Raw genomic sequence first — 27,845 nt, forward strand, 5'->3', positions numbered from 1 at the left:
TCAGGGTTAGCGGTGTGGGTCAGGGTTAGCGGTGTGGGTGGTTTATACCGGAGTGAGTATGACTGACCTGAGCATGTAGAGGATAATGATGATGAAGACAATGACGAGCAGGGACGACAGAGCCACCATCACCGCAATGATGGGCGTGTCATCTGAGACAGGAGAGAGATAATTCACAACATATTTTAAAAGTGTATCTATCCATTGTACAATGACTACTTGTCTTATGTTGGTCACATTACAAGACTCAACACACAAACACACGACAGGCTGGGAGCAGCACAGGGTCAGCCTCAGAGCAGCGCCCCTGGAGCACTTTGCCTCGCACAAGGGCACAACGGTAGTAGGTGGCGGCGGGGCACCAGAAACCCCCTGGTTGCCGGTTCACTAGCCTACATTTTCATGTCAGCACTGGGATTCCCTTTGGCAAGGCAACTTCTTTAATTCCCAGTACCTACAAAAGCAAGATGGTGGTGGAAGTGCCTGGTGTGGTAATATTTGATTTGCTCTCAAAGAAAAATAACCGTGCTGAGCGTACGCGTGGACACTGTCCTTGAGAGTGTAGATACATCACTATTTAATTGGCAGGCAGAGTCAATCTTTCACATGATAGGCTACAAAACAGGAGGCTGGTGTCAGGCACTGAAACCCAGTTTAACATATGCTCTCAGTAAGCATCAGACTTGGGTTCAAACTGTATTTGACATTTGATTGAGCCTGTCTGGAGTGACAAATTGGGTTTGGGTTGGCACTTTGGGTTGGCACTTTGGGTTGGCACTAAGCAAGCTTGATCAAGTGCACAAATTAAGTATTTGAAAAGAAAAACAATTATATTTAATTTGGTTAATGGTAAACATGTTAGACAGGCTATATGCAACTCTGGCTGCTTTGTTTGTGACTTCTACACTGATTACAGGAGCTCCTAACTAAGGACATCATGGTGACAGTTAATCTGGACAGCTTCGTTATGTCTTACGTAACATATTCATCATAGTGACATGAGATTAACCGTCGTTACAGAGACGTCATTAACCGTCGTTACAGAGACGTCATTAACCGTCGTTATAGAGACGTCATTAATCGTCGTTATAGAGACGTCATTAACCGTCGTTATAGAGACGTCATTAATCTTCGTTATAGAGACGTCATTAATCTTCGTTATAGAGACGTCATTAACCGTCGTTACAGAGACGTCATTAACTATTAAGAGTCTAAGCCAGGGGGAAGGGGGTTCTACTAAGCTATATGGAATTGTATGAATAAGGTCATACCAAGGATCATTTAGCTATTTGATTTTGAATTTCAAGACCGCTTGAAGTATACATTATTTTAAATAATAATTTAAAGGAAAATTATTTTTCGGCCTTACTGCTATTAGCCCATACAAACGCATAGAATAACAGATTCACTACCAAAAGACAAGTCATGTGAGATCTGTGGGTGTCCTAGAGCAAAAAACAACCAACATTTACATTTTTTGTCCATTAAAATAACATCAAATTGATCAGAAATACAGTGTAGACATTGTTAATGTTGTAAATGACTATTGCAGCTGGAAACGGCAGATTTTTAATGGAATATCTACATAGGCGTAGAGGCCCATTATCAGCAACCATCACTCCTGTGTTCCAATGGCACGTTGTGTTAGCTAATCCAACTTTATTATTTTAAAAGGCTAATTGATCATTAGAAAACCCTTTTGCAATTATGTTAGCACAGCTGACTAGTCTTTAGACTAGTTTGTATCTGGAGCATCAGCATTTGTGGGCTCAATTACAGCCTCAAAATGGCTGGAAAAAATAACTTTCTTCTGAAACTCATCAGTCTATTCCTGTTCTGAGAAACTAAGGCTATTCCATGTGAGAAATTGCCAAGAAACGGAAGATCTCGTACAACGCTGTGTACTACTCCCTTCACATAACAGCGCAAACTGGCTCTAACCAGAATATAAAGAGGAGTAGGAGGCCCCGGTGCACAACTGAACAAGAGGACAAGTACATTAGAGTGTCTAGTTTGAGAAACAGATGCCTCACAAGTCCTCAACTGGCAGCTTCACTGGCAGTCTCAACGTCAACAGCGAAGAGGCGACTCCAGGATGCTGGCCTTCTAGGCAGAGTTCCTCTGTCCAGTGTCTGTGTTATTTTGCCCATCTTAATCTTTTTTTTTTTGGGGGGCCAGTCAGATATGGCTTTTTCTTTGCATTTCTGCCTAGAAGGCCAGCATCCCGGAGTCGCCTCTTCACTGTTGACGTTGAGACTGGTGTTTTGCAGGTTGGATAAAATCAACAGTAAGTGATAGTGATCCCAGTGGGAATCGAACCCAAAACCCTGGCATTGCTAGCACTAAGCCACTCTTACCAACTGAGCCACACAGGGGCCACATTTGATTTCATGTTGTTCAAACTGCCATTTTGGCTATTTCAGCTAATTGTTGTTCATTTTTCATTATTCTGTGGAATTTTCAGTGTTCTCTGAGGGACAATGTACACATTGAATAGTGCTGCACCACGTTGTTAGGAAGGTAATTGAAACTGATGAGGAGTAGAGAAGAGGGACAATTTGGTCCATTTAATTTCAATGTCTCATACCATGGGCATAGAGGATGGACAGAAACCACAGACAGAGGAGAGATACTGGAGGGCTTGAATACTGCGTGTGTTCGACAGGCCAGTTAAATTATTGGCACATCGCTACCACGACTGCTTATGACTTATCTGTTATGCTATCGTAAATTGTCAGCGCGGTTGTATGACCGCTTGGCATGCCATTGTAATGAGACATCAACACCTCACACACACACAAACAGTCTTACCGGTGTCTTCTTCTCCACCACCTGAGGAGGACAAAACAAGAGTCATTACTATCAAACCTAAAAAAACATACACCAACCCCCTCCCCCCCAACAGCACTTAACTTCTCAACTTTCACTCTCACACACTCCACTAGCAACCAACATACAATTAACACACAGACACACACCTGGAACAGTAGCCCCGCTAGTGGCCGACGTGGCTTCCACCGTTGGTTTTGTGTCTGTGTTGGTGGCGGTGTCTGGTGACTGAGTCTCTGGAACAGAGGTCCCATTCTCCCCACCCCCTCCCTGACTGATTGTGGTTGGAGCAGGGGGTGGCTGCGGGGTGGAGTTCACCCCTGTATGGATTTGGGGGGCTTCGGTTGGGCCAGGGGTTGGTGGAGGGGGGACGGGCGCAGGGGTGGCACCACTGGGGCCTGCAGTCAATATGACACCATCCACGGTTGTGGTAGTTGTCATTGTCGTCGTGGCAACCTTCAGGGCTGTGGTTGTTGGAGGGGGAGGAGGAGGGGTGATGGTTGTTGTCAAGGGAACATTGGGGAGGGTGGTGGAGGGAGGGTCCTTGGATTTGGCAGTGGGGACTGGACCTCCTAGGGATGAGAGATAAGGTGTGAGAGAGGAGAGAGAAGAAAGACAGAGAGAGAGGAGCGAGAGGAGCGAGTGAGAGAGAGAGATATTCAGTTTATTTAGGCTATTTCTGTTGAGTCAATTTGCAGCTTCATGAGAAGTGCAGTAAACAATAGCGTTGAATATGTCAAATGGTGTCAGCGGTGGGATCCGGCTGTTCAGGTGATGTCATGTGGGTCCTTCTTACCTGTGGGGGTGAGAGGTGGTCCCTGGTCCGAGACGGAGACCCTGAGGGCCACACTGAGCAACAGGAGCAGGGGAGAAACACCCATACTGCCCTGGGAGAATCGGAACACATGCCTGATTACTTAATGACATCCACAAAATGACCCTTTCACAGTGCAAACAGATGATTGGATTATTAATCCAGATGTGTTGTAGTTGTAACTGGAGGCTAATCCTAATCCTGGGTGATTACTTTTACAGTATAATCTAACTAAATGTGGGTACTTAATTGTTTTGGGGGGGGTTATATATATATTTTTACAAGTAAATATAAAACTTCTTAAATGCATTTATTATCATGATTTGAGTGGAACAAGGAGTTGTTCTCTTACCTTAAGAAGCGAAGTTGGCATCAATCACTCATTCGCACAGTGTGGTCCTGGATCCAAACAGAAAGGAAGACAATGTTAGAACCGCACACTGCTCTTGATAGTACCACTAATCTTTAATAAGCTTACGTATCGGCCTCACGGCCTTCGTCAGAGCATTTTGAGTTGAAAAAGAAATGTGCACCCTTATGTAGACCTAGCCCCACCCACATCCGTTCCACTTATCGAAAGGGGTTGGAGGCGAAGGAAAAACAAATAAGTGCTACCAAATATAACAATATGCATAAATATTCGAATAAAGTGTGTAAATAAGACGTATTAAACACGCATGTAAAACCACAATGAGGACATAGACCTACCGAGCAAGTTCATCAATCATTGGGTACATCGTACGAAAAACATCAGAGTAATCTGAAATAGGGGCATAATTCATGTTCAAATTCACAACATAACATACATAAGCATTTCATCATTAAGACCTTTAGGAAATAATGTCTGGAGGGTGAAAATCCCAAAACATTCTCTTTTACTCAAGAGTATTATTAATATCACCTCCCCTGTCTGATATCTTAACTTTCTCTATGCCACAAAATCAAAAAAAAAAGGTAGAAATACCATGCTTTAGGTCATTAAAATGTACTGCGACTGGATAATCCCTGTCATTTCTCCTGATTTAACTTGTATGTTGACTGATTCTCTGTTTGAGAGAACGAGAGGTTTTACCTACATAGTACAGCCCACATGGACATGTAATAATGTAGATAACATGGGTGGTGGAACACGTAATAATGTAGATAACATGGGTGGTGGAACACGTAATAATGTAGATAACATGGGTGGTGGAACACGTAATAATGTAGATAACATGGGTGGTGGAACACGTAATAATGTAGATAACATGGGTGGTGGAACACGTAATAATGTAGATAACATGGGTGGTGGAACACGCAATAATGTAGATAACATGGGTGGTGGAACACGTAATAATGTAGATAACATGGGTGGTGGAACACGTAATAATGTAGATAACATGGGTGGTGGAACACGTAATAATGTCATTTATTTGGAACCGTTTTCCTGTATGTGGGTGGCACAAATATTCTCACTTCATCATATTGTTGTACTGTGCACATCCTCTGCCTTTTGAATTAGGGAAGGTCAAGGTCAAATATTTTTCCCAGAAGGATTGACTAATCCCAAACTTGCTAGGTGGTGATTTATCCCCAAAATATCTGACTATCTCCTCAGTTAAAGAAAAACTATACTGAATGCGCTACATATTCTGCGGTTAGGTTATCAAACCATGCCTGCATCATTTATTTTATCTGCTTACTTTGCAGCAGCTTTTAAATAAAGTGATTTACAGTTAGTTTAACACATACAAGCTCACAGAACGGGACCGCCGAGTGCTGAAGCACGTAAAAATCATCTGTCCTCGGTTGCAACACTCACTAGACTTCCGAACTGCCTCTGGAAGCAACATCAGCACAAGAACTGTTAGTCGGGAGCTTCATGAAATGTGTTTCTATGGCCGAACAGCCGCACACATGTCTAAGATCACCAGTCGCAATGCTAAGCGTCGGCTGGAGTGACGTAAAGCTCACCGCCATTAGACTCTGGAGCAGTGGAAATGGGTTCTCTGGAGTGATGAATCACACTTCACCATCTGGCAGTCCGACGGACGAATCTGGGTTTGGCGGATGTCAGGAGAACGCTACCTGCCCCAATGTATAGTGCCAACTGAGAAGTTTGGTGGAGGAGGAATAATGGTCTGGGGCTGTGTTTCATGGTTCGGGCCCCTTAGTTCCAGTGAAGGGAAATCTTAATGCTACAGCATAAAATGACATTCTAGACGATTCTGTGCTTCCAACTTTGTGGCAACAGTTTTATGAAGCTCCTTTCCTGCTTCAGCATGACAAGGCTCCCATGTACAAAGCGAGGCAACAAAATAGTTTGTTGAGATAGGTGTGGAAGAACTTGACTGGCCTGAAGAACCTGACCTCAATCCTATGGAACACCTTTGGGATGAATAGGGGCGCCGACTGCGAGCCAGGCCTAATCGCCCAACATCAGTGCACGACCTCCCTAATGCTCGTGGCTGAATGGAAGCAAGTTCTCACTGCTGTGTTCTAGCATCTAGTGGAAAGCCTTTTCCAGAAGAGTGGAGGCTGTTACAGCAGCAAAGGGGGGACCAACTCCATATTAAGGCCCATGATTTTGGAATGAGATGTTCGACGAGCAGCATATACTTTTGCCATGTCGTGTATATATCGTAAATAGGCCATCAATAAATAAATACATAAAAAAATATGTTTTTTAGGCCATATCGCCCAAACCTACTATGACCCATGCGGGCATCGAACCCACAACCCCATTTTTGCCAGCTCCGTGCTCCAACCAACTGAGCCATCGGACGCACATAGAAGCCCACCATTCTATGTGCTAAATCCCCATCACTCTCTCCCTCTTGTTCTGGATGTGTCTCGTATCCAGGTGGTGCACCGTAACATGAATAATAAATGACCACATAGTGGGACACGGTGAAGGAAACGGAATCTGGGGGGAAAAAGCATGTTATGTATGCATTTCAACTTGGGCCTAGCCCTATGTGCAAGACGGGACATAGTTAACCTACTTTTGGAAATAAATCGAGAAGTTAGGGACTGCGAAGGACCCACGAGTCGGGATTGAGACAATTTTTTCAGATTTTGAACTTGGACATGGATTTGGCAAAATTGCCTGTATTGTGTAATAGCTTTCTGCATTGACTGCAGTGGGGCTCACCTCAAACAACAATGAAAGGGATTCAGTTGAAATGTGTGTGTAGGGAAGGGCCTAGAGAGCGCCGGCATGGTGGGCTGACTGTCTGATGTAATCCCACCAGTCCACTGGGTGCGGTTTTACTGACTGAGCTGTGATAATCCCTGGCCTAATCCCATGGTCCTGACCCAGGAATAATCCAGCCCGTCTGGCTCTCTTTATTGCAATCTAGCCACACACACACGTACGCACAGGGATGACTGCAGACAGACATACAAATCCTGGTTATCAGGAATTTACTGCCAGAATCTCCAATTTGGGTGCAAAAAACAGCTACTGTGCCACTTCTATCTAGAGGGAAAGGCTGTGATTCTTACAGTTTAGACCAGTATTTCCCAGCCCTGGTCTTCAACCTGGAGACAGTCCAAACATCAGTTGGACACTTCCAAATGGGAACCTTTTGGCCTACTCATCCACTATCAAATGTATGATATTAAATGCCCACACCAGTAGAAGTGCACTTTTTTGAGCTGAAAGAGAACGGCCAGAGTTTACCCATTATGTTGCACATCGACGCAAGTCAATAAGTCATCATCAGTAAGTCAAAGTATGATATATTTGGGCTTGAAGTGCCAAATCCGAATGTGGGACTTCGGATGTTACCGTGAGTCTTAAATGTCTTTTCCTATGAGATGACGAGCACATTTATTTCAGCCTACGTTTCGTTTCAGGGTGGGTTTTATTTAAAATGTTACCAGCCACCAGCATGGCAATGTTTATTAATCAGAAACACCTGCTGCAAATGTCTTCCTATTCATGAGTCGTCTGAGCCAAACAGCTTTTCTCTGTAGCCTACACTTGGGTTTCCACTAGATAAAAACAGCCACAAAGTCAAAATTGGCTATATCATACAAATTGAACAAAAATGAGCTTGTTGGTCTTAATTAAAAGGTTAGGCTAAGGCTAGCGGTGTGGTTAAGGTTAAGGTGACAGTAAGGTTTAAAATATGATTTTGAGAAGAGAAAATGTATAAATAGTTGCCCTTACAAAAAATATTACTGCAGTCGACTGGTATTTGCAGCATACTGCAGTTATACTACACTCTGACTGCTATCTTTTTCGTATGGGTGGTTTTATGACTTTATGGCACGCCTGGGCGGCAGGTAGCCTAGCGGTTAAGAGCGTTGGGCCAGTAACCAAAAGGTTGCTAGTTCGAATCCCTGAGACGACTAGGGGAAAAATATGCTGATGTGCTCTTAAGCAAGGCACTTAACCCTAACCGTTCCTGTAAATTGATCTGGAGAAAAATGTCTGGTAAATTACTAAAATGTAAACGTAAATGTTTCACTTTTGCCGTTTTCTATCCCCAAACGAGGACAGAGAATGAGGATTCATCCCTGTGCTAAATTTAGAAGAGGTGTTTCTAAATTTAAAGGGTGGCCTTGTGCATTGCGAGTGTTTCACTTGACTTTGCTCTTAAAGCAGACTAATCACTGCAGAGCTGAATCCAGGATAGAACTAAAGGAAAACAACCAACATACCGACAAAGAGGCCTACACACTAAACACACTAAATATAGTAGATTATGCATGTCATACTAACATTTTATTGAGCAAATTTCCTTCCTTCTTAAAATGGCGTATTGCTTCATTTAAAAGTTGCCACAATAACTTAACGATCAGAAACAAAGCATGGAAAGCAGACAAAAAAAAATGTATCGGCTTTTATCTGCTTTTCTCCCTCCCTAGTAGACCATCTCCCTAGCTGATTCAGACTCCAGGAAAGTCGTAAAACAGCAAGAGCCCAGACCATTGCTTCCTTCCCCTGCAGTCTGTCTGCCTGCTAGTCCCCTAAACCCCTTGCTCATCCAAAACCAGCCTCTGACCCTTTAACCCTTCCTGTCGAATGCCCCAGCCTCCCCTCACCTGACACACAGAACAACCATCCTCATAACCAATGATTCAGCTATGACACAACCATCCCCATTAACATTAGCGACTATAAATTAATGTTAGACCGATTGAAACAGCAGCATCCTCTTTAAATTTGGCCAAATTTGGCATGGTTGCATCAGCTGTCTTCTATGAAATCAGCCTTTGCACTTGAAATCGGCTTGCAACACTGGGAGCCTAAATGACCTTTTTGGACACCATGTGATTGGGCGAAGTCTTTATGGTGGTGAGGTGAAGCCTTCCGATGCTAACCGTAGCTAGTAGGCGCAACTGTTGCAGTCCGTGAGTGTAGTGTACAAGTGTAGCCTACCAGTCTGATCTATAGGTCTGAGTGCATTAGTCTATGGGGACCCAGATAGATGTGTTTTGTCCACCTAAGCAGTCCCCAAACCCTTTCTCTGTGTGTGTGTGTGTGTGTGTGTGTGTGTGTCCACAGAGAGGTGTGGGTGCTGTGAGAGGCATGTCCCAGTGACTTAAGTGGAGAGGAAATTATTAATTCAAGAGGCACTAGTCAAGTGTTTCTACTTCATAGGCCTACCTAGGCTACACTCACTCAACAAAGTGCTCTCTTTGCTCTCTTTTATAGTCAAGTAAGAGAACAAAACACCCTTTGGAGTGATGGCTCTTATAGGCCTATTTGTAGCAGAGACCGTAGAGAAAGCTTACTGAACAATCTCTGGTTGTAGTAGCAGTAGAATGTGAGGGACACGGAATCATGCACATCCATCCATATGAGAATATTCAGCCTCAAAGCTTATAGTAAATATAGCCTAGCACCCCCAAAAAAATCTAAGTTTGACAACACAAACATCTTCTAAGCCTAGTATGCCACTGTACTATACCGCAAAGGTACAACGTTCTCCTCTTGCTCAGTTTCCTGTTGTGAAAGCTTTGTTGACAGCTATACCCGACCAAGATATTCTGCTAACCCAGAGAACAAAGTCGTGGTCCACTGTGGCTTCCTCTCAATGCTTCATTTCGGATCGCAATCTTCCGATATCTAAGGCTTAGTTCCACACAGGCAAATCCAATTGATTAAGGCCATGTCTAGAACGTTCTAGCCAGCTCAATGTTAGTCCACCTGGGTCTGCTTGGGCCAGAATGTGCATAACTTTTCCAAAAGTGCCCCATTTCTCACTTCCTATGTTATGATATCTTGCTGCATTATCCTCCATTTTCATCACAGCAACCCCCTGAGATGAGCGGTCTCATCAAACGCCCTATTTCTAGGGAGATAAACAATTCAGGCAGAGACATGTTGTTCTTCTACTACAGGACTGACTAATAAGGTGTTCAACAGGGCTACTGTTTTACTGTTTTGACTCCGAACCACAAACTAGGGACGATACCAGTATTGCGGTAATAGTAAGTATTGTGGCAAGGAAACAAAATACAAAGAGGATTTCTCTTCTTTAGGATAACAGTCCTAATGTTGGAAACAAACATAATTATGTTATCATCGAGTCACATTTATTTTCCAAGCACACAATATTTTACATACAGCAGGTTAACGGACCGAAGAGTTAAGTCTACTTCGTGTTTTCATTTTTGCCTTGGGGGAAAATAAGTGATACTGGGATCATCCAGGCCCTAACATAAGTGTAGACTACATTGGAGGAAATGTTTTATTATTAGCCTAACCTTCATGCCACTGCATTAATAGCCACACAGGGCTCTGCATGCGACCATTATACTCACGTATGCACCCAAATATTTTGCTGTGTGACCTGGGTTCTCTTTTTTTAGCACTAGTGCCCTAGAAAGCTTTAATATCTCAAATATTTCTCATTGTTCTCCTAAATTTCTTTGTGTACGCCTACATTTTTCAACTTATGCACACGTGCTCCTTGTAAAAAAGGTCTTCGTAAAGCACCGTCACAATTGCTATAATGCAGCAGTCCACAAAACACATTCAGTTCGATACTGCGAAGGCCTGTTTTTCAGTATTTTGTTTAGTTGCCATCTGATCTCAAATGGATCAAAATAGGTGAACAATTTAAAAGAAAAGCCTTAATTTCAACATCGGCATAAGACAGGAAAGGTGTTTAAGTGCAGAAGGGCGCGGGCCCAAACGTCATAATGTTCATGTGCCTCCTTATAAACAGCAACAGTGGTGCATACATACACAACCTACTCAGAACAGCGAATCCAGCGCAAACGCTGCATTCTATCTGATCGCCAAGATATTCCAAAAGCATCATGCATGTTAGTCACTGGTGTTGACTGTTGCCTCATGAACAATACACTCCTGTCCAACACAAGGCTCAATCTTACAGGGAAAATGTCTTCCAAACCTGAACTCAAATCACCAAAAGTCTTGATCGATTTAGGCTTTTGGAGATCAGGACGCTGCAGGATAACGATGCCAATGTGCATTAGGCCTAACCGTATCAGCAAAGACACAAAAAGCACACAAAATCGTGTCCAAGTGTGACAGTAGTTCAGTTCATTATAAAAGATACATTCCTCACACACGATTACCTTTGCATGTTGTTTAGCCTATTGCAATTGTGTGTGATGGATATTTTATAATCAGTTACATTTTGGGTTTATAATTCCCTGCGCCACATAGGCCTATATAAAACAGTGGTGGCGTTAACGTTCATATTTAAAAGCAAGAAGTGTGACAGTAGAACATAGGTTAACCACTGCACTTACGCTGCTTTCTTTACGCAAAACAGTGAGTTTTCTACCTGACCCCTTAGCTGTGGCTGGTGGTTTATCAAGCCTCTGATCCAACTGTGCCTAGGCTAATACTTTTTAAAATTGATTTCACCTTTATTTAACCAGGTAGGCCAGTTGAGAACAAGTTCTCATTTACAACTGCGACCTGGCCAAGAAAAAGCAAAGCAGTGCGACACAAACAACACAGAGTTACACATGGCATAAACAAATGTACAGGCAATAACACAATAGAAAAAGTCTATACACAGTGTGTGCAAATGAAGTAAGGTTAGGGAGGTAAGGAAATAAATAGGCCGTAGTGGCGAAATAATTGTAATTTAGCAAGTAAACACTGGAGTGATAGATGCGCAGAAGATGAATGTGCAAGTAGAGATACTGGGGCTCAGAAGAAAAAAAAAACATGGGGATGAGGTAGTTGGATGGGCTATTTACAGATGGGCTATGTACAGGTGCAATGATCTGTAAGCTGCTCTGATAGCTGATGCTTAAAGTTAGTGAGGGAGATATGAGTCTCCAGCTTCAGTTATTTTTGCAATTCGTTCCAGTTATTGGCAGCAGAGAACTGGAAGGAAAGGCGGCCAAAGGGGGAATTGGCTTTGGGGATGACCAGTGAAATATACCTGCTGGACCGCGTGCTACAGGTGGGTGCTGCTATGGTGACCAGTGAGCTGGGATAAGGTGGGGCTTTACCTAGCAAAGATTTATAGATGACCTCGAGCCAGTGGGTTTGGCGACGAATATGAAGCGAGGGCCAGCCAACGAGAGCATACAGGTCACAGTGGTGGGTGGTATATGGGGCTTTGGTGAAAGACAGATGGCACTGTGGATAGACTGCAAATGTACAGTCAATAACACAATAGAAAAATCTATGTACAGTGTGTGCAAATGTAGAAGAGTAGAGAGGTAAGGCAATAAATAGGCCATAAAGGCGAAATATTTACAATTCAGCATTAACACTGGAGTGATAGATGTGCAAGTAGAGATACTGGGGTGCAAAAGAGCAACAGGATAAATAACAATATGGGGATGAGGTAGTTGGGTGTGCTATTTACAGATTGGCTGTGTACAGGTACAGTGATCGGTAAGCTGCTCTAACAGCTGATGCTTAAAGTTAGAAAGAGAGATATAAGTCTCCAGCTTCAGTGATTTTTGCAATTCGTTCCAGTCATTGGCAGCAGAGAACTGGAAGGAAAGGCAGCCAAAGGAAGTGTTAGCACAGCAGGACTGGAACCAAAACTTGGTTCTATCTGCAAAAAGATGATCCGGAGATGATTGGCTTCAAAGTTCACAACCCTCATTGGTTTGAATGGTGTCAGCGATTTTGATATTGTATTCTTTTGAACTTAACAACATGAATTGGGATATTTAGAGTACTATATAGGCTAGGTAGAGAACATTGAACAGAACAAGGCTATGTCAATAACAACATTTTTACAAAAAGGCAGAATCCGATAGAACCTTATAGCTTCATAAACAACAGGTGTAGACTAACTGTGAATTGCTTCCTTTTGGGCCCTTCCCAACAATGTAAAAAATCTAATGAGGAATAAATACAATGAGTAACGATAACTTGGCTAAATACACGGGGTACCAGTACCGATTTGATGTGCAGGAGTACGAGGTAATTGAGGTAGATCTGTACATTTAGGTAGGGATACAGTGACTAGGCAACGGGATAGATAATAACAGCAGCGTATGTGATGAGTCAAAAGAGTTCGTGCAAAAAGGGTCAATGCAGATAGTTAACAAATAGCTACCTGGACTAACTATTTAGCAGTCTTATAGCTTGGGGGTCAGGGTCCTGTTGTTCCAGACCTGGTGCATTGGTGCCGTGCGGTAGCAGAGAGAACAGTCTATGACTTGGGTGGCTGGAGTCTGACAATTTTTAGGGGCTTCGTCTGACACCGCCTTGTATAGACGTCCTGGATGGCAGGGAGCTCGGCCCCAATGATGTACTGGGCCGTACGCACTACCCTCTATAAAGACACTTGTCAGCTGGTCAGCGCATGCTCAGAGTACGCATTCTGGCCATTTCTCCTGTGTTGTATATGGTCACTCTCCACGGTTCGGAAACATAATCTTCAGTGCGCCATAAAATTGGTGACTTTACCTATGTTGCCATGTGCATAATAGCAAAGTTAACCAGCATACTGATTCCGTGAGCACCAAGCCTCATGCAACAGAAAAGTTGAAAAAAAAAAAAGAGTCAGCTGTTTTTAATCTTTGGACTGCTTTAATAAAGCCTTTACATTCTTTTTCCATTAGAACAGACTGGTATTACTTAGAATTTATTTAGTGTAGTTTACACTGTTCCAAACAGGCTGAAAAATTATATTGTAATTTAACAGCACCTATGTCACACATCATATGCACGCAGGTCTCGCTCCTATACTCTCCTTTTTCTTGATCTCCTTCTTATTATTACAATTATTATTATGATCATTATAATAAGTCATGTCATTATCATTAGCAGGCTTTGTATAGTATCCTTCAATAACCACCATTGATCTGTAGGCCTAAGGGCGCGTCCTGTTTAGTCTTAATACCATAACTTACAGTAGCCTATATATTGAAATATAGGCCTAAGTTGCATCATTCCTTCATGCCATTACACAGCACACGAGACATTCATGCTCTGAAATGCAATCAAGCATTTTAGTTTTAAAATTAAATAACAAAGGGAGCTTTGAATAATTAGGCCAAAAAAGAAATAAACCACTATTCACGAATGCATGCAACTTTTTTAGTCTTACACACACACAACCAGTCAAAAGTTGGGACACACCTACTCATTCAAGGGTTTTCCTTTATTTTTACCATTTGCAAAAAAATATATATGATATTTGTACAATAATAGTGAAGACATGTAGTATGTAGTAACCAAATTTGTTAAACAAATCAAAATATATTTTATATTTCAAAATCTTCAAAGTAGCCACCCTTTGCCTTGATGACAGCTTTGCATACTCTTGGCGTTCTCTCAAGCAGCTTCATGAGGAGTCACCTGGAATGCTTTTCCAACCATCTTGAAGGAATTCCCAGATATTCTGAGCACTTGTTGGCTGCTTTTCCTTCACTCTGTGGTCCAACTAATCCCAAACCATCTCAATTGGGTTGAGGTCGGGTGATTGTGGAGGCCAGGTCATCTGATGCAGCACTCCATAACTCTCCTTCTTGGTCAAATAGCCCTTACACAGCCTGGAGGTGTGTTTTGGGTCATTGTCCTGTTGAAAAACAAATGATAGTCAGACTAAGCGCAAACCAGATGGGATGGCGTATCGCTGCAGAATGCTGTGGTAGCCATGCTGATTAAGTGTGCTTTGAATTAAAAATAAACATCACAGACCATCACCCCTCCTCCAAGCTTCACATGGGAATCATGCGGGGATCAGTTGTTGACCTACTCGGCGGTTGGAACCAATAATCTCAAATTTGGACTCATCAGACCAAAGGACAGATTTCACTGGTCTAATGTCCATTGCTCGTGTTTCTTGGCCAAAGCAAGTCTCTTCTTCTTATTGGTGTCATTTAGTAGTGGTTTCTTCGCAGCAAATTGACCATGAAGGCCTGATTCACGCAGTCTCCTCTGAACAGTTGATGTTGAGATGTGTCTGTAAATTGAAATCTGAAGCATTTTTTGGGGCTGCAATTTCTGAGGCTGGTAACTCTAATGAACTTATCCTCTGCAGCAGAGGTAACACTGGGTCTTCCTTTCCTGTGGCGGTCCTCATGAGAGCCAGTTTCATCATAGCGCTTGGTGGTTTTTGTGACTGCACTTGAAGAAACTTTCAAAGTTCTTGAAATGTTACGCATTGACTGACCTTCATGTCTTAAGGTAATGATGTAGTGTCATTTCTCTTTGCTTATTTAAGCTGTTCTTGCCATAATATGGACTTGTTCTTTTACCAAATAGGGCCATCTTCTGGATACCACCCCTACCTTGTCACAACACAACTGATTGGCTCAAACGCATTAAGGAAAGAAGTTATACAAATAAACCTTTAACAAGGCACAGCTGCTACTTGAAATGCATTCCAGGTGACTACCTCATGAAGCTGGTTGGGAGAATGTCAAGGTTGTCAGGTTGGTTGGGAGAATGTCAGGTTTTCCTACTTACAAAGCATGTAGAGGTCTGTAATTTTTATCATAGGTACACTTCAACTGTGAGATGGAATCTAAAACAAAAATCCAGAAAATCACATTGTATGATTTTTAAGTAATTAATTAGCATTTTATTGCATGACATAAGTATTTGATACATCAGAAAAGCAGAACTTAATATTTGGTACAGAAACCTTTGTTTGCAATTACAGAGATCATACATATTTATATATAAACAAAATATATATTTTTTTTTTAAATCGGCAAAATCGGTGTCCAAAAATACCGATTTCCGATTGTTATGAAAACTTGAAATCGGCCCTAATTAAAATCGGCCATTCCGATTAATCGGTCGACCTCTAGACATGACATCATTTTCTGGAATTTTCCAAGCTGTTTAAAGGCACAGTCAACTTAGTGTATGTAAACTTCTGACCCACTGGAATTGTGATACAGTGAATTAATCGGTCTGTAAACAATTGTTGGAAAAATTACTTGTGTCATGCACAAAATAGATGTCCTAACAGACTTGCCAAAAAAAAGAAATATATATATATATATATATATATAGTTAGAACAGACTGTCTGGTAAACTTATTTATTCAGTGTTGTTTACACTATTCCAAATGGTCAGAAAAAGTTATAAATATTGTAATCTAACAGCAACTGTTTGGCACACATAATACTCACGCAATGCTTGCTCCTATACCCTCTTTTTTCTTGAGCTTTAGTAGTTTCCACAACTAAGTCAAATGTTTTCCATAGATCTGACTTCCCCCTTCCCCTCCTGAGCAACCAGTAAACATTTGCCTGTTTCAAGGTTCTTTTTCACATCCTCCGCATCCATTTTGCCTTCACGTGTTACTGTGTTCGGAGTTTGTAATAACCAATTTATTGATGTGATTATGATGGGCTGTATGTCAGGCCCTATTGGTCACATGCATGCGATGCTTACATGTTACACGTAAAGAGAGCAAGGGTTGAGGGAAAAGGGAATGTTATTCCTTAAAAAATTAGGGATTTCGGTAACAGAACTTCTCAGTCAGAAAAAAGTAAGAAAGTAAACGTCTGAAATGATGTTGCAGCTTTAGCACAGGCATGAAAACTGGTGAGGGCCCAAAAAGGTGACACTTTTTAGTTGTTGCACTGAAACATGAAAAACAAAAACAATATTTGGGCTACACTGCACATTATTACATTGTACACATTCTGCCTGTGGACATCTGTTCTACAATGTACCAGCAAAAGTGAGAAAGAGGGAAAGTGTGTGGTGTTCCTTTCACCTCTATAGTGGCATCCAGCTTAAGCCAGGCCCAGCTACAGCTACACTTGATCCCTGAATCCACTTGTTTAAGAAGCAATACCTCATTTTCCCTTAATTCTCTCATTCTGAAAATTAACCACATACTGTAGAGGGAAAACATTAGTTAACAGATAGTGGTTAGTTCGTTAGCTAGTTAACATTTCACACAGATTGCCAGGGTCCAGTAAGCAACTAACGAGTTATAACTTGAGGAAGGTCAAGGAGTCGTATACCAGTTAATACTATAGTGAATTGGTTAGGTTGCTAATGTCAGCTCATCTGATGTTGTAACGTTAGCAAGCTAACGTTGGCTGTCTGACTTTATTAGCAAGCTAATTTTCACACCATAAACTCAATTATTTGATCAGATGAGTTGGTTAATGTTGCTCAACAATTCTCTAGCTAGCTATCGTAGAATTTGATCCAGCTAGCAAGATACTTAACAATGCTAACAATTCTTGTTCCACCACACTTGCTCCCTCATCTCAAACTTTCCAAATGCCAGTTGTTTTTCGGTTACAGCTCATGAAGTACAGTTCATCACCTTTTCACCCCGGTCTCCATGGTCAGGCTTCTCACCTAACTTTACCTCTTCGTTATCGTTCAGGGGACGCGCTGCTGTAACTGGTAAGATGCCTTTCCAGAGCTTGCGCTGATGCTGTAACTAGTAAATTGGTTGTCTGCGCTGCATTCTGTTATGTGAACGATTGGCTGAGCCTTGGATACAGCCAGTAGTGATCCAACCCCCCCCCAAACTTTTCTCATCAGATCTACACAAATCACGTAGGTCACCTATTTTGGTTTCAAAACTCACTGTAATTTTAACACAGTGACCATCAGGCTCTGAGTCACTTGTGTCTTACTTATTTAATCAAACAGTGTGCTTAAAGCATCAGACAACCTCAGTGCATATGTAGTTGATTTTATTCAAACACATAGGGTGTGTGTCTATACAGTGGGGAGAACAAGTATTTGATACACTGCCGATTTTGCAGGTTTTCCTACTTACAAAGCATGTAGAGGTCTGTAATTTCTATCATGGGTACACTTCAACTATGAGAGACGGAATCTAAAACAAAAATCCAGAAAATCACATTGTATGATTTTTAAGTAATTAATTTGCATTTTATTGCATGACATAAGTATTTGATACATCAGAAAAGCAGATCTTAATATTTGGTACAGAAACCTTTGTTTGCAATTACAGAGATCATACGTTTCCTGTAGTTCTTGACCAGGTTTGCACACACTGCAGCAGGGATTTTGGCCCACTCCTCCATACAGATCTTCTCCAGATCCTTCAGGTTTCGGGGCTGTCGCTGGGCAATACGGACTTTCAGCTCCCTCCAAAGATTTTCTATTGGGTTCAGGTCTGGAGACTGGCTAGGCCACTCCAGGACCTTGAGATGCTTCTTACGGCGCCACTCCTTAGTTGCCCTGGCTGTGTGTTTCGGGTCGTTGTCATGCTGGAAGACCCAGCCACGACCCATCTTCAATGCTCTTACTGAGGGAAGGAGGTTGTTGGCCAAGATCTCGCGATACATGGCCCCATCCATCCTCCCCTCAATACGGTGCAGTCATCCTGTACCCTTTGCAGAAAAGCATCCCCAAAGAATGATGTTTCCACCTCCATGCTTCACGGTTGGGATGGTGTTCTTGGGGTTGTACTCATCCTTCTTCTTCCTCCAAACACGGCGAGTGGAGTTTAGACCAAAAAGCTCTATTTTTGTCTCATCAGACCACATGACCTTCTCCCATTCCTCCTCTGGATCATCCAGATGGTCATTGGCAAACTTCAGACGGGCCTGGACATGCGCTGGCTTGAGCAGGTGGACCTTGCGTGCGCTGCAGGATTTTAATCCATGACGGTGTAGTGTGTTACTAATGGTTTTCTTTGAGACTGTGGTCCCAGCTCTCTCCAGGTCATTGACCAGGTCCTGCCGTGTAGTTCTGGGCTGATAACTCACCTTCCTCATGATCATTGATGCCCCACGAGGTGAGATCTTGCATGGAGCCCCAGACCGAGGGTGATTGACCGTCATCTTGAACTTCTTCCATTTTCTAATAATTGCGCCAACAGTTGTTGCCTTCTCACCAAGCTGCTTGCCTATTGTCCTGTAGCCCATCCCAGCCTGTTGCATGTCTACAATTTTATCCCTGATGTCCTTATACAGCTCTCTGGTCTTGGCCATTGTGGAGAGGTTGGAGTCTGTTTGATTGAGTGTGTGGACAGGTGTCTTTTATACAGGTAACGAGTTCAAACAGGTGCAGTTAATACAGGTAATGAGTGGAGAACAGGAGGGCTTCTTAAAGAAAAACTAACAGGTCTGTGAGAGCCGGAATTCTTACTGGTTGGTAGGTGATCAAATACTTATGTCATGCAATAAAATGCAAATTAATTACTTAAAAATCATACAATGTGATTTTCTGGATTTTTGTTTTAGATTCCGTCTCTCACAGTTGAAGTGTACCTATGATAAAAATTACAGACCTCTACATGCTTTGTAAGTAGGAAAACCTGCAAAATCGGCAGTGTATCAAATACTTGTTCTCCCCACTGTATATGTAAAAAATAAGGTTAAACATTTTGACCAATCGATTAGTCGAAAGAACGACTCTCGGTCGACAAAGATTTTTTGGTTGTTGTTGGGGACAGCCCTAAAACTCCTCAATGCCATCGGATGAATCCCGGAACATATTCCAATCTGTGCTAGCGAAACAGTCCTGTACCTTTGCATCCGCTTCATCGGACCACTTCCGTATTGACTTCCGTATTGAGGGTTTCACTGGTACTTCCCATTTGAGATTTTGCTTGTAAGCAGGAGGATAGTGTTATGGTCAGATTTGTCAAATGGCGGGCGAGGGATAGTTTTGTATGGGTCTCTGTGTGTGGAGTAAAGGTGATCGAGTTTTTTCGTCTTTAGCTGCACAGGTGACATGCTGGTAGAAATTAGGTTAAAGGATTTCAGTTTTCCTGCATTAAAGTCACTGGCCACTAGAAGCGTTGCCACTGGGTGAGCATGTTCTCATTGAGTGCGGTCTTCGTGCCAGCATTGGTTTGTGGTGGTAAAGAGACAGCTACGAAAAATATGAAAACTCTTGGTAAATAGAATAGCTCATGATGAACTGTAGACCACACTAACTCAGGCAAGCAGAACCTTGAGACATCCTTAATATTAGAGATCACTCACCAGTTGTTAACAAAGAGAAACCACCCCCCCCCCCCCTCAGCTTCCACGACACAGATGTTTTGTCCTGCCAGGGGTATAGAAAAACCAGCTAGATATATATTTACCAATATTACAGTTATTCAGAAAAGCTTGATAGGATAGTCTCAAACAGCGCTCATCCAGTTTATTCTCCAGTGATTGTACATTTGCCAATAGAACGGAGGGTAGAAGCGATTTATCCACTTTCCGACGTAGTCTCTTTAGGTGGATATCCCGCACACAGGCCTCTATAGCGGCCTCTGTTGCTCCTCATGGTATTTGATTCACATAGTGTGAGAGATTTAGGCTACTTAAAGCTGCAATATGTAACTTTTTGGTGCGACCCGACAAAATCCTATAGAAATGTGAGTTATAGATCTGTCATTCTCATTGAAAGCAAGTCTAAGAAGTGGTAGATCTAGAAATCCAAAATTGATGGTGTTAAGAGATAGATGGGAGGGGTTGAATGGAGCTGAAGGGTGGGACTAATAACAACAAGATAACCATTGTAAAACATACGGGGTTTGTAAAATGTATAAAGGTTCAGAAATTTTGTGAAATAGCACAGTTACAAATATAAATCAATCTGGATGGACATCAGAAATAGAGGAAGGACTAAAAACAAAAAATATAACTATTGTGAAATAGATTGTCTGTAAAATATGTATATTATGTATACACTGAAGATAAAAGCCTAAGTGTTATTGTTTATTAGTTTACTCCAATTGGGGGAGGGGTGGTAGGGTTTGCAGTGAATAATAAAGGTATATTCAATTTTTTTTTTTTTATATATATACACACACACACACACACACACATTTACATACATACATACATACATACATGCGTGTATGTATGCATATGGATATATATATTTACCCCCAAAATATATGGGGGATTGGAAATGATGCAGACAATTACATTGATGGAAGCAACAATCTTTCCGCAATATTAAGCTGATCCACCCCTAAAATTTTTTTTAAAAGAAGTGGTAGATCTGTTATATGTGTGTAATTTCTACGCTTCACATTAAGTTTTGTTTTTGTGTATTTTACTCTTTGAACTATTAGAATTTTAGCCAACAGTGCATCTTTAAAGGGGCATTTTACAATTTGTTTCATATATGTCCATCCACCCTCAAAATATCATCATAAAATTAAAACAGCTAAACCACAATGCATTTTAGTGGTACGCTAGATCCTCCCACTTGTTCCCATCGGCTTTGGGTTTAATCTACGCTCATAATAAGTAGGCCCACATTGATCGCCGATTGCCAATCCTCTTCTTCCTGTCACGTTTGCACCTTATAACATCAATCTGAGCAGAGCTCTCGACTCAGTGGATTTCACCTAATTCTCTAACGTCCCGTTTCATTCTCTGTAGTTGAAACAGACACCGAATTACAATTACATTTAACTGAGTCACCCTCTACAGCTCAAGCAAACCAGCTCATAAGGGTACATGCGCGCCAAATGCCATCAACTCTACTTCATCAAGGGTGGGTAGCTCAGACTGTCCGAACGACTTGCCAGGAGCCTCAGCGATAAGAAGCCCAACGTCCTTGATGGAATGACGCCAGCAAGGCAAGCAAATAAGTGAGGAGGATGTCTGGGTATTCTCCCATTCCACAGATTGAGCAAGAAGAAGTTTGCGCTCTCACTTGAGGGTGCACTGCTTCACGAGTCATCGCGGGGAGAGATAAGGACAGTCTGTCTGTCCCCATTCATGGCATATTAATACTCTGCCTGTGTCCTGAGGGAGTCTGCTGTGACAAGAATACTCTGAATGCCCCTCTTCATGGTGGCTCAAGTAGGCCATGCCAAGGGCTGAGAGGACTACTCTCCCTCACCCCCAACACAGACCACGGATTATACATCCTCAACACCACATGCGTCACCCACAATCCTCTGGATTTCCCTTTGTAGGGCTAATACGACTCCTAGTATGCTCTGTGACTGTGTTCACTCACCTCATTCATATGAGACAGTAAATCGGGCCAAATGGAGGGGAGGATCCAGGACTAGCGCCAAGGCATAATGTGCAGAGCAACCTTAGTGTCCGTCAGCCGAAGCTTGCGTGAGCACGATCATGTCCGGTTCGAAGGACCAAGCACAAACTCATCCCAGTGAGTGAACGAACATGTTGACTCAGTCAGGCTGTGTAGGCAGGCTGCTCCTTCTTTGTTGTGAGGTTTCACACAGAGCTCACCAGGGGCCTCTCCAGTCTGCCCACATCACACAGAGGAGAGGATGTGGCGGCACTAGGCAGCAGCCTTCCTCCAAAGCCACTGTGACCTGTGAGCGTGGTGTAGGGCCAAGAGGAGAGCTGAAAGCCGCAAAACCCACACTCACTCACTCTACCAGCCCAATGTAGAGGCAGCGGGCTGCCATGCATTGCCCTGCACACAAAACTATAACAGAAGGTTCAGTAGAGTAGAGTGAACTTGGCTGCTGTTGTGTTTGGCTTTGAAACAAGATTCCAACAACCATGTTTTCCACTCAGTTTAAACCTGTGTGATGTGGGCAGACTGTAGAGGCCCCTGGTGAGCTCTGTGAGAAACCTCACAACAAAGAAGGAGCAGCCTGCCTGCACAGCCTGACAGTCAACATGTTGTTGAACTTCTTTAAATTGATTGATCATAGTGACGTAAAACAATGTAACAGTGAGTTTTAAAAGCATGATACTTCCACCCAGCCTAAATAATTAGACCGCCATTGATTTAAAAAAAAGAATAATTCTCCCAGATTTTAAAATACAGGCATATGATTTTCAATTTCATTTGCATTGATGATTGATTAGAGGAACAATAGAGTGCAGAGACCCAGGCGGCAGGTAGACTAGTCGTTAGAGCGTTGGGCCAGTAACCGAAAGGTTGCTGGATCGAATCCCCGAGCTGACAAGGTAAAAATCTGTCGTTCTGCCCCTGAGCAAGGGGGTTAGCCCACTGTTCCCTGAAGACGTGGATGTCGATTATGGCAGACCCCGCACCTCTCTGATTCAGAGGGGTTGGGTTAAATGCGTAAGACACATTTCAGTTGAATGCGTTAGCGACCTGAGGGCCGCTAGCAAGTTGGAAATAGTTTTGAAATATTTCACCCGTCTACCCAGTGCACCAAATCAAGTATACATTATATTTTCAAAGAACTAGCCCCAACCGTAAGCTCCAGGCCTATGTGACTGGAAAAACTGCCCAACCTCTGCTGAAACCATGACACTCCCTTAGCTATGCACAATAAGAAACCCATCCCGGGCTCATTAAAGAACCAGAGCTACTCTACACCCTCTCTGTGACATCAGTATTTGATATTTTTTTTACATAGGGCAGAAGAGATGACACCAAATAACTTTTCCACTGAAATCAGTGGACGCCTAACTTGGCGGCAGTCAACCGACCTAGGTGAGATGGGCGACCCACCATAGTTAATGGTTGAAGAACACTGTAGACATAAACCTACATACCATACTAGAAACCCCCCTCTAGCCAGTTATTGTGTGACTTGTTAAGACTCAGCATGCTTCAGTTCGGCTTGCGCTTAGCTGAACTCGGCTAGCCGAATGAGCATGCTCACATTCTCCATTAAAACACCGTCGCTTGAAAAACAAGAAAAAAAGCATCATTAGTACCATTTTCAATTTTGAGACACCGTAGCCAGTATACACTTCCTCAAAACAGACAGAATGAATCTGTCATAAATTTTGATGTTTTTGCCGAGGAGATCTTAGTTACACAATTTTACATCTAACTAAGATGTTTGGGGCAGTTTCTCTACGAAAAATGTGCATGATAAATTATCATCTCTCGTTGAATGACAAGACTTTATTGAAGAATCCCTACTGTTGACCAATCACCGACAAAGGGGCGTAGACTTCAGCTCACCGAATTGTGCCCGAACAGCTGAAAAAAAACCTCACCGAAGTCCAAAACAAACAAAAACGTCTCAAAATGTCATTATAATATATGCACAAACTCTTCCGAACTGTTTTGGCTGGGAAGCATGCGAACACCTTTAGTCCATAAGCAAGTTCATGTCAGTGATTTGGGTCCCCGTTGTGACAACAGAAAAATTCTGGAGCAAGCATGCAGGTTGACAGTGCATGTTGTAGTAGTGAAGATGGGCCTAATGAATGAAAATAGCTCCACTGTAGTGTCAAACTGTCACTCAAGGTGAACTTTTTTAATGAGCTGCTATGGGCAATTCCACAATAACGGAACTCCGCTAAGAACAGGGATTTGACAAGGTTTTTTGAGGTTTTCCGTTAAAACGATAAGAAAAATTTATAAAATTCCACATTAATTCACAATGCCGCTGCAAGCAACGGTTTGGGTGTCATAGTGCATCCCTTTCAGATAGTTAAGCATTGTACCTGTACTACCATTACTGTACCTCAATTCCACCTCGCAAAGTTTACATTTCCTTCTCACTAGGCTTGGGCGGTATACCGTAGACTGAGGTATTTGGAAAAAGCCATGGGACTGTTGAAACTATTTCTTTTAATTTGTTTCATTTAAGTAAATACCTGCAGTAAACTTGTGCAATACATTAGGATATAAAGAAAATGTATATCCTAATGTATTGCACAAGTTGGTCCCCAGTCACATGGTGTTTGTTTACAAGCACACAAAGATGAGACGGGAGCCTTGTGAATCACTCACTGTCGTGCAGCACACGCCAGGTGATCAAATCAAATGTTATTTGTCACATGCGCCGAATACAACAGGTGTAGACCTTACAGTGAAATGTTTACTTACAAGTCCTTAATAACCAACAATACAGTTAAGAAAAAAGTAGATAAGTAAAAAATCTAAATAACAAATAGTTAAAGAGCAGCAGTAAAATAACAGTAGCGAGGCTGTATTAAAAAACTTTTTTTTTTACCTTTATTGAACTAGGCAAGTCAGTCAAGAACAAATTTTTATTTACAATGACGGCCTAGGAACAGTGGGTTACCTGCCTTGTTCAGGGGCAGAACGACAGATTTTTACCTTCTCAGCTCGGGGATTCGATCTAGCAACCTTTCGGTTACTGGCCCAACGCTCTAACCACTAGGCTACCTGCCGTATACAGGGGGGTACCGGTACAGAGTCAATGTGCGGGGGCACAGGTTAGTCGAGGTAATATGTACATGTAGGTAGAGTTAAAGTGACTATGCATAGATAACCAGAGAGTAGTGTAAAAGAGGGGGTGGGGGGACGACGACAATGCAAATAGCCTGGGTAGCCATTTGATTAGCTGTTCAGGAGTCATATGGCTTGGGGGTAGAAGCTGTTAAGATGCCTTTTGGACCTAGACGTGGCGCCCCGGTACCACTTGCCATGCGGTAGCAGAGAGAATAGTCTATGACTAAGGTAGCTGGAGTATTTGACCATTTTTTGGGCCTTTCTCTGACACCGCCTTGTATAGGAGGTCCTGGATGGCAGGATGCCTGGCCCCGGTGATGTATTAGGCCGTACACACTACCCTCTGTAGTGCCTTGCGGTCGGAGGCTGAACAGTTGCTATACCAGGCATTGATGCAACCAGTCAGGATGCTCTTGATGGTGCAACTGTAGAACTTAAGGATCTGAGGACCTAAGCCAAATCTAAGTACAGTATGGAATTAACAATTAAATGTTTGCCAGCTAGATATCTTATAACTATTAAGTTAAAATCTGCAGTTGTGCATTTGGCTTGCTAATTTAGTAGCTAGTTCGCTGTCTAGCTAAGGGGTTAGCTTCTTCCAAAATCAAGCATTCGCTTGGTAACAGCAGAGAATATCAGCAAACTGTGAGTAGCATTTTTTTTGTTACTTTTATACTTGTATAGTTTAGTTCAGAAACTGCACAAGATGTTCACAATGCGTTCATTAGCATTCTCTATGAGGATTCCTTAGTACTGGTTAACATTTGGTTGGCAATCTGGTATTGGCATTTTTTGGGGCTTTGAATATTAGTACATTTTAAATAAATACCTGCAGTCAACTTGTGCACTAGATAATCGATAAAGCAGATCGTGATCATCATTTCGCCCATTAGATAATTTTTAATTATGAAGCTTTTTCCATTATGAAGCTTATTGGTACTAGTTTCCCAAAACAGTGGTTTGAGAAAGTCACGTGTGTTTGTTTACAAAAGAAGCACAACGAGCAAAATGGGAGGTGAGTCATCTCTGCAGCACAATTTAAGTGAGGTGATCAATTCACTACTAAATGTTTACCAGCTATATATACACAGTTGAAGTCGGAAGTTTAAATACATCTTAGCCGAATACATTTAAACTCAGTTTTTCACAATTCCTGACATTTAATCCTAGTAAAAATTCCCCGTCTTAGGTCAGTTAGGATCACCACTTTATTTTAAGAATGTGAAATGTCAGAATAATAGTAGAGAGAATGATTTATTTCAGCGTTTATTTCTTTCATCACATTCCCAGTGGGTCAGAAGTTTACATACACTCAATTAGTATTTGGTAGCATTGCCTTTAAATTGTTTAACTTGGGTCAAATGTTTCAGGTAGCCTTCCACAAGCTTCCCACAATAAGTTGGGTTAATTTTTGGCACATTCCTCCTGACAGAGCTGGTGTAACTGAGTCAGGTTTGTAGGCCTCCTTGCTCACACACGCTTTTTCAGTTTTGCCCACACATTTTCTATAGGATTGAGGTCAGGGCTTTGTGGGGGATACTCCAATACCTTGACTTTGTTGTACTATAGCCATTTTGCCACAACTTTGGAAGTATGCTTGGGGTCATTGTCCATTTGGAAGACCCATTTTCGACCAAGCTTTAACTTCCTGACTGACGTCTTGAGGTGTTGCTTCAATATATCCACATAATTTTCCATCCTCATGATGCCATCTATTTTGTGACGTGCACCAGTCTTTCCTGCAGCAAAGCACCCTCACAACATGATGCTGCCACCCCCGTGCTTCAAGGTTGGGAGGGTGTTCTTCGGCTTGCAAGCCTCCCCCTTTTTCCTCCAAACATAATGATGGTCAATATGGCCAAACAGTTCTATTTTTGTTTCATCAGACCAGAGGACATTTCTCCAAAAAGTACGATCTTTGTTCCCATGTGCAGTTGCAAACCGTAGTCTGGCTTTATGGCAGTTTTGAAGCAGTGGCTTCTTCCTTGCTGAGTGACCTTTCAGGTTATGTCGATATAGGACTCGTTTTACTGTGGATATAGATACTTTTGTACCTGTTTCCTCCAGCATCTTCACAAGGTCCTTTAATGTTGTTCTGGGTTTGATTTGCACTTTTCACACCAAAGTACGTTCATCTCTAGGAGACAGAACGAGTCTCCTTCCTTTATGACGGCTGCGTGGTCCCATGGTGTTTATACTTGCGTACTATTGTTTGTACAGATGAACGTGGTACCTTCAAACGTTTGGAAATTGCTCCCAAGGAGGAACCAGACGTGTGGAGGTCTAAAGTCATGGCTGATTTCTTTTGATTTTCCCATGATGTCAAGCAAAGTGGCACTGAGTTTGAAGGTAGGCTTGAAATACATCCACAGGTACACCTCCAATTGACTCAAATGATGTCAATTAGCCTATCAGAAGATTCTAAAGCCATGACATCCTTTTCTGGAATTTTCCAAGCTGTTTAAAGGCACAGTCAACTTAGTGTATGTACACTTCTGACCCACTGGAATTGTCATACAGTGATTTGAAATAAGTGAAATAATCTGTCTAAACAATTGTTGTATAGTTTGTTAACAAGAAATTTGTGGAGTGGTTGAAAAACTAGTTTTAATGTCTCCAACCGAAGTATATGTAAACTTCCGACTTCAACTGTATATATGTATTTTATAACTATTAAGCTAACTATTTATCTAAGATTTGCCAACTAAACTCTTTCCACCTATG

The 27,845-nt window shown here is 42.2% G+C and overlaps 1 protein-coding gene across 5 annotated transcripts in view; it reads right to left on the minus strand.

Moving 5' to 3' along the window:
* The window catches only part of LOC139536191 (receptor-type tyrosine-protein phosphatase alpha-like), a 59,721-nt gene that overhangs the window by 20,948 nt on the left and 10,928 nt on the right, over positions 1-27,845 (minus strand). For 3 of the 5 annotated variants that reach the window (XM_071336512.1, XM_071336513.1, XM_071336509.1), the window contains exons 2-6: positions 3,996-4,042; positions 3,626-3,716; positions 2,979-3,401; positions 2,812-2,832; positions 68-152 (exon numbers count right to left, since the gene is read on the minus strand). In XM_071336512.1, the coding sequence (XP_071192613.1) occupies positions 68-152; positions 2,812-2,832; positions 2,979-3,401; positions 3,626-3,716; positions 3,996-4,016 (641 nt within the window). In that variant the 5' untranslated portion in view covers positions 4,017-4,042. Of the gene's footprint in view, positions 1-67; positions 153-2,811; positions 2,833-2,978; positions 3,402-3,625; positions 3,717-3,995; positions 4,043-4,351; positions 4,404-27,845 lie in introns of all 5 variants that reach the window. The other 2 variants (XM_071336510.1, XM_071336511.1) reach the window with 2 other exon arrangements.

The sequence above is a fragment of the Salvelinus alpinus genome, chromosome 12 (genome assembly GCF_045679555.1).
Source record: "Salvelinus alpinus chromosome 12, SLU_Salpinus.1, whole genome shotgun sequence".
In the NCBI taxonomy this organism is placed as follows: Eukaryota; Metazoa; Chordata; class Actinopteri; order Salmoniformes; family Salmonidae; genus Salvelinus; species Salvelinus alpinus.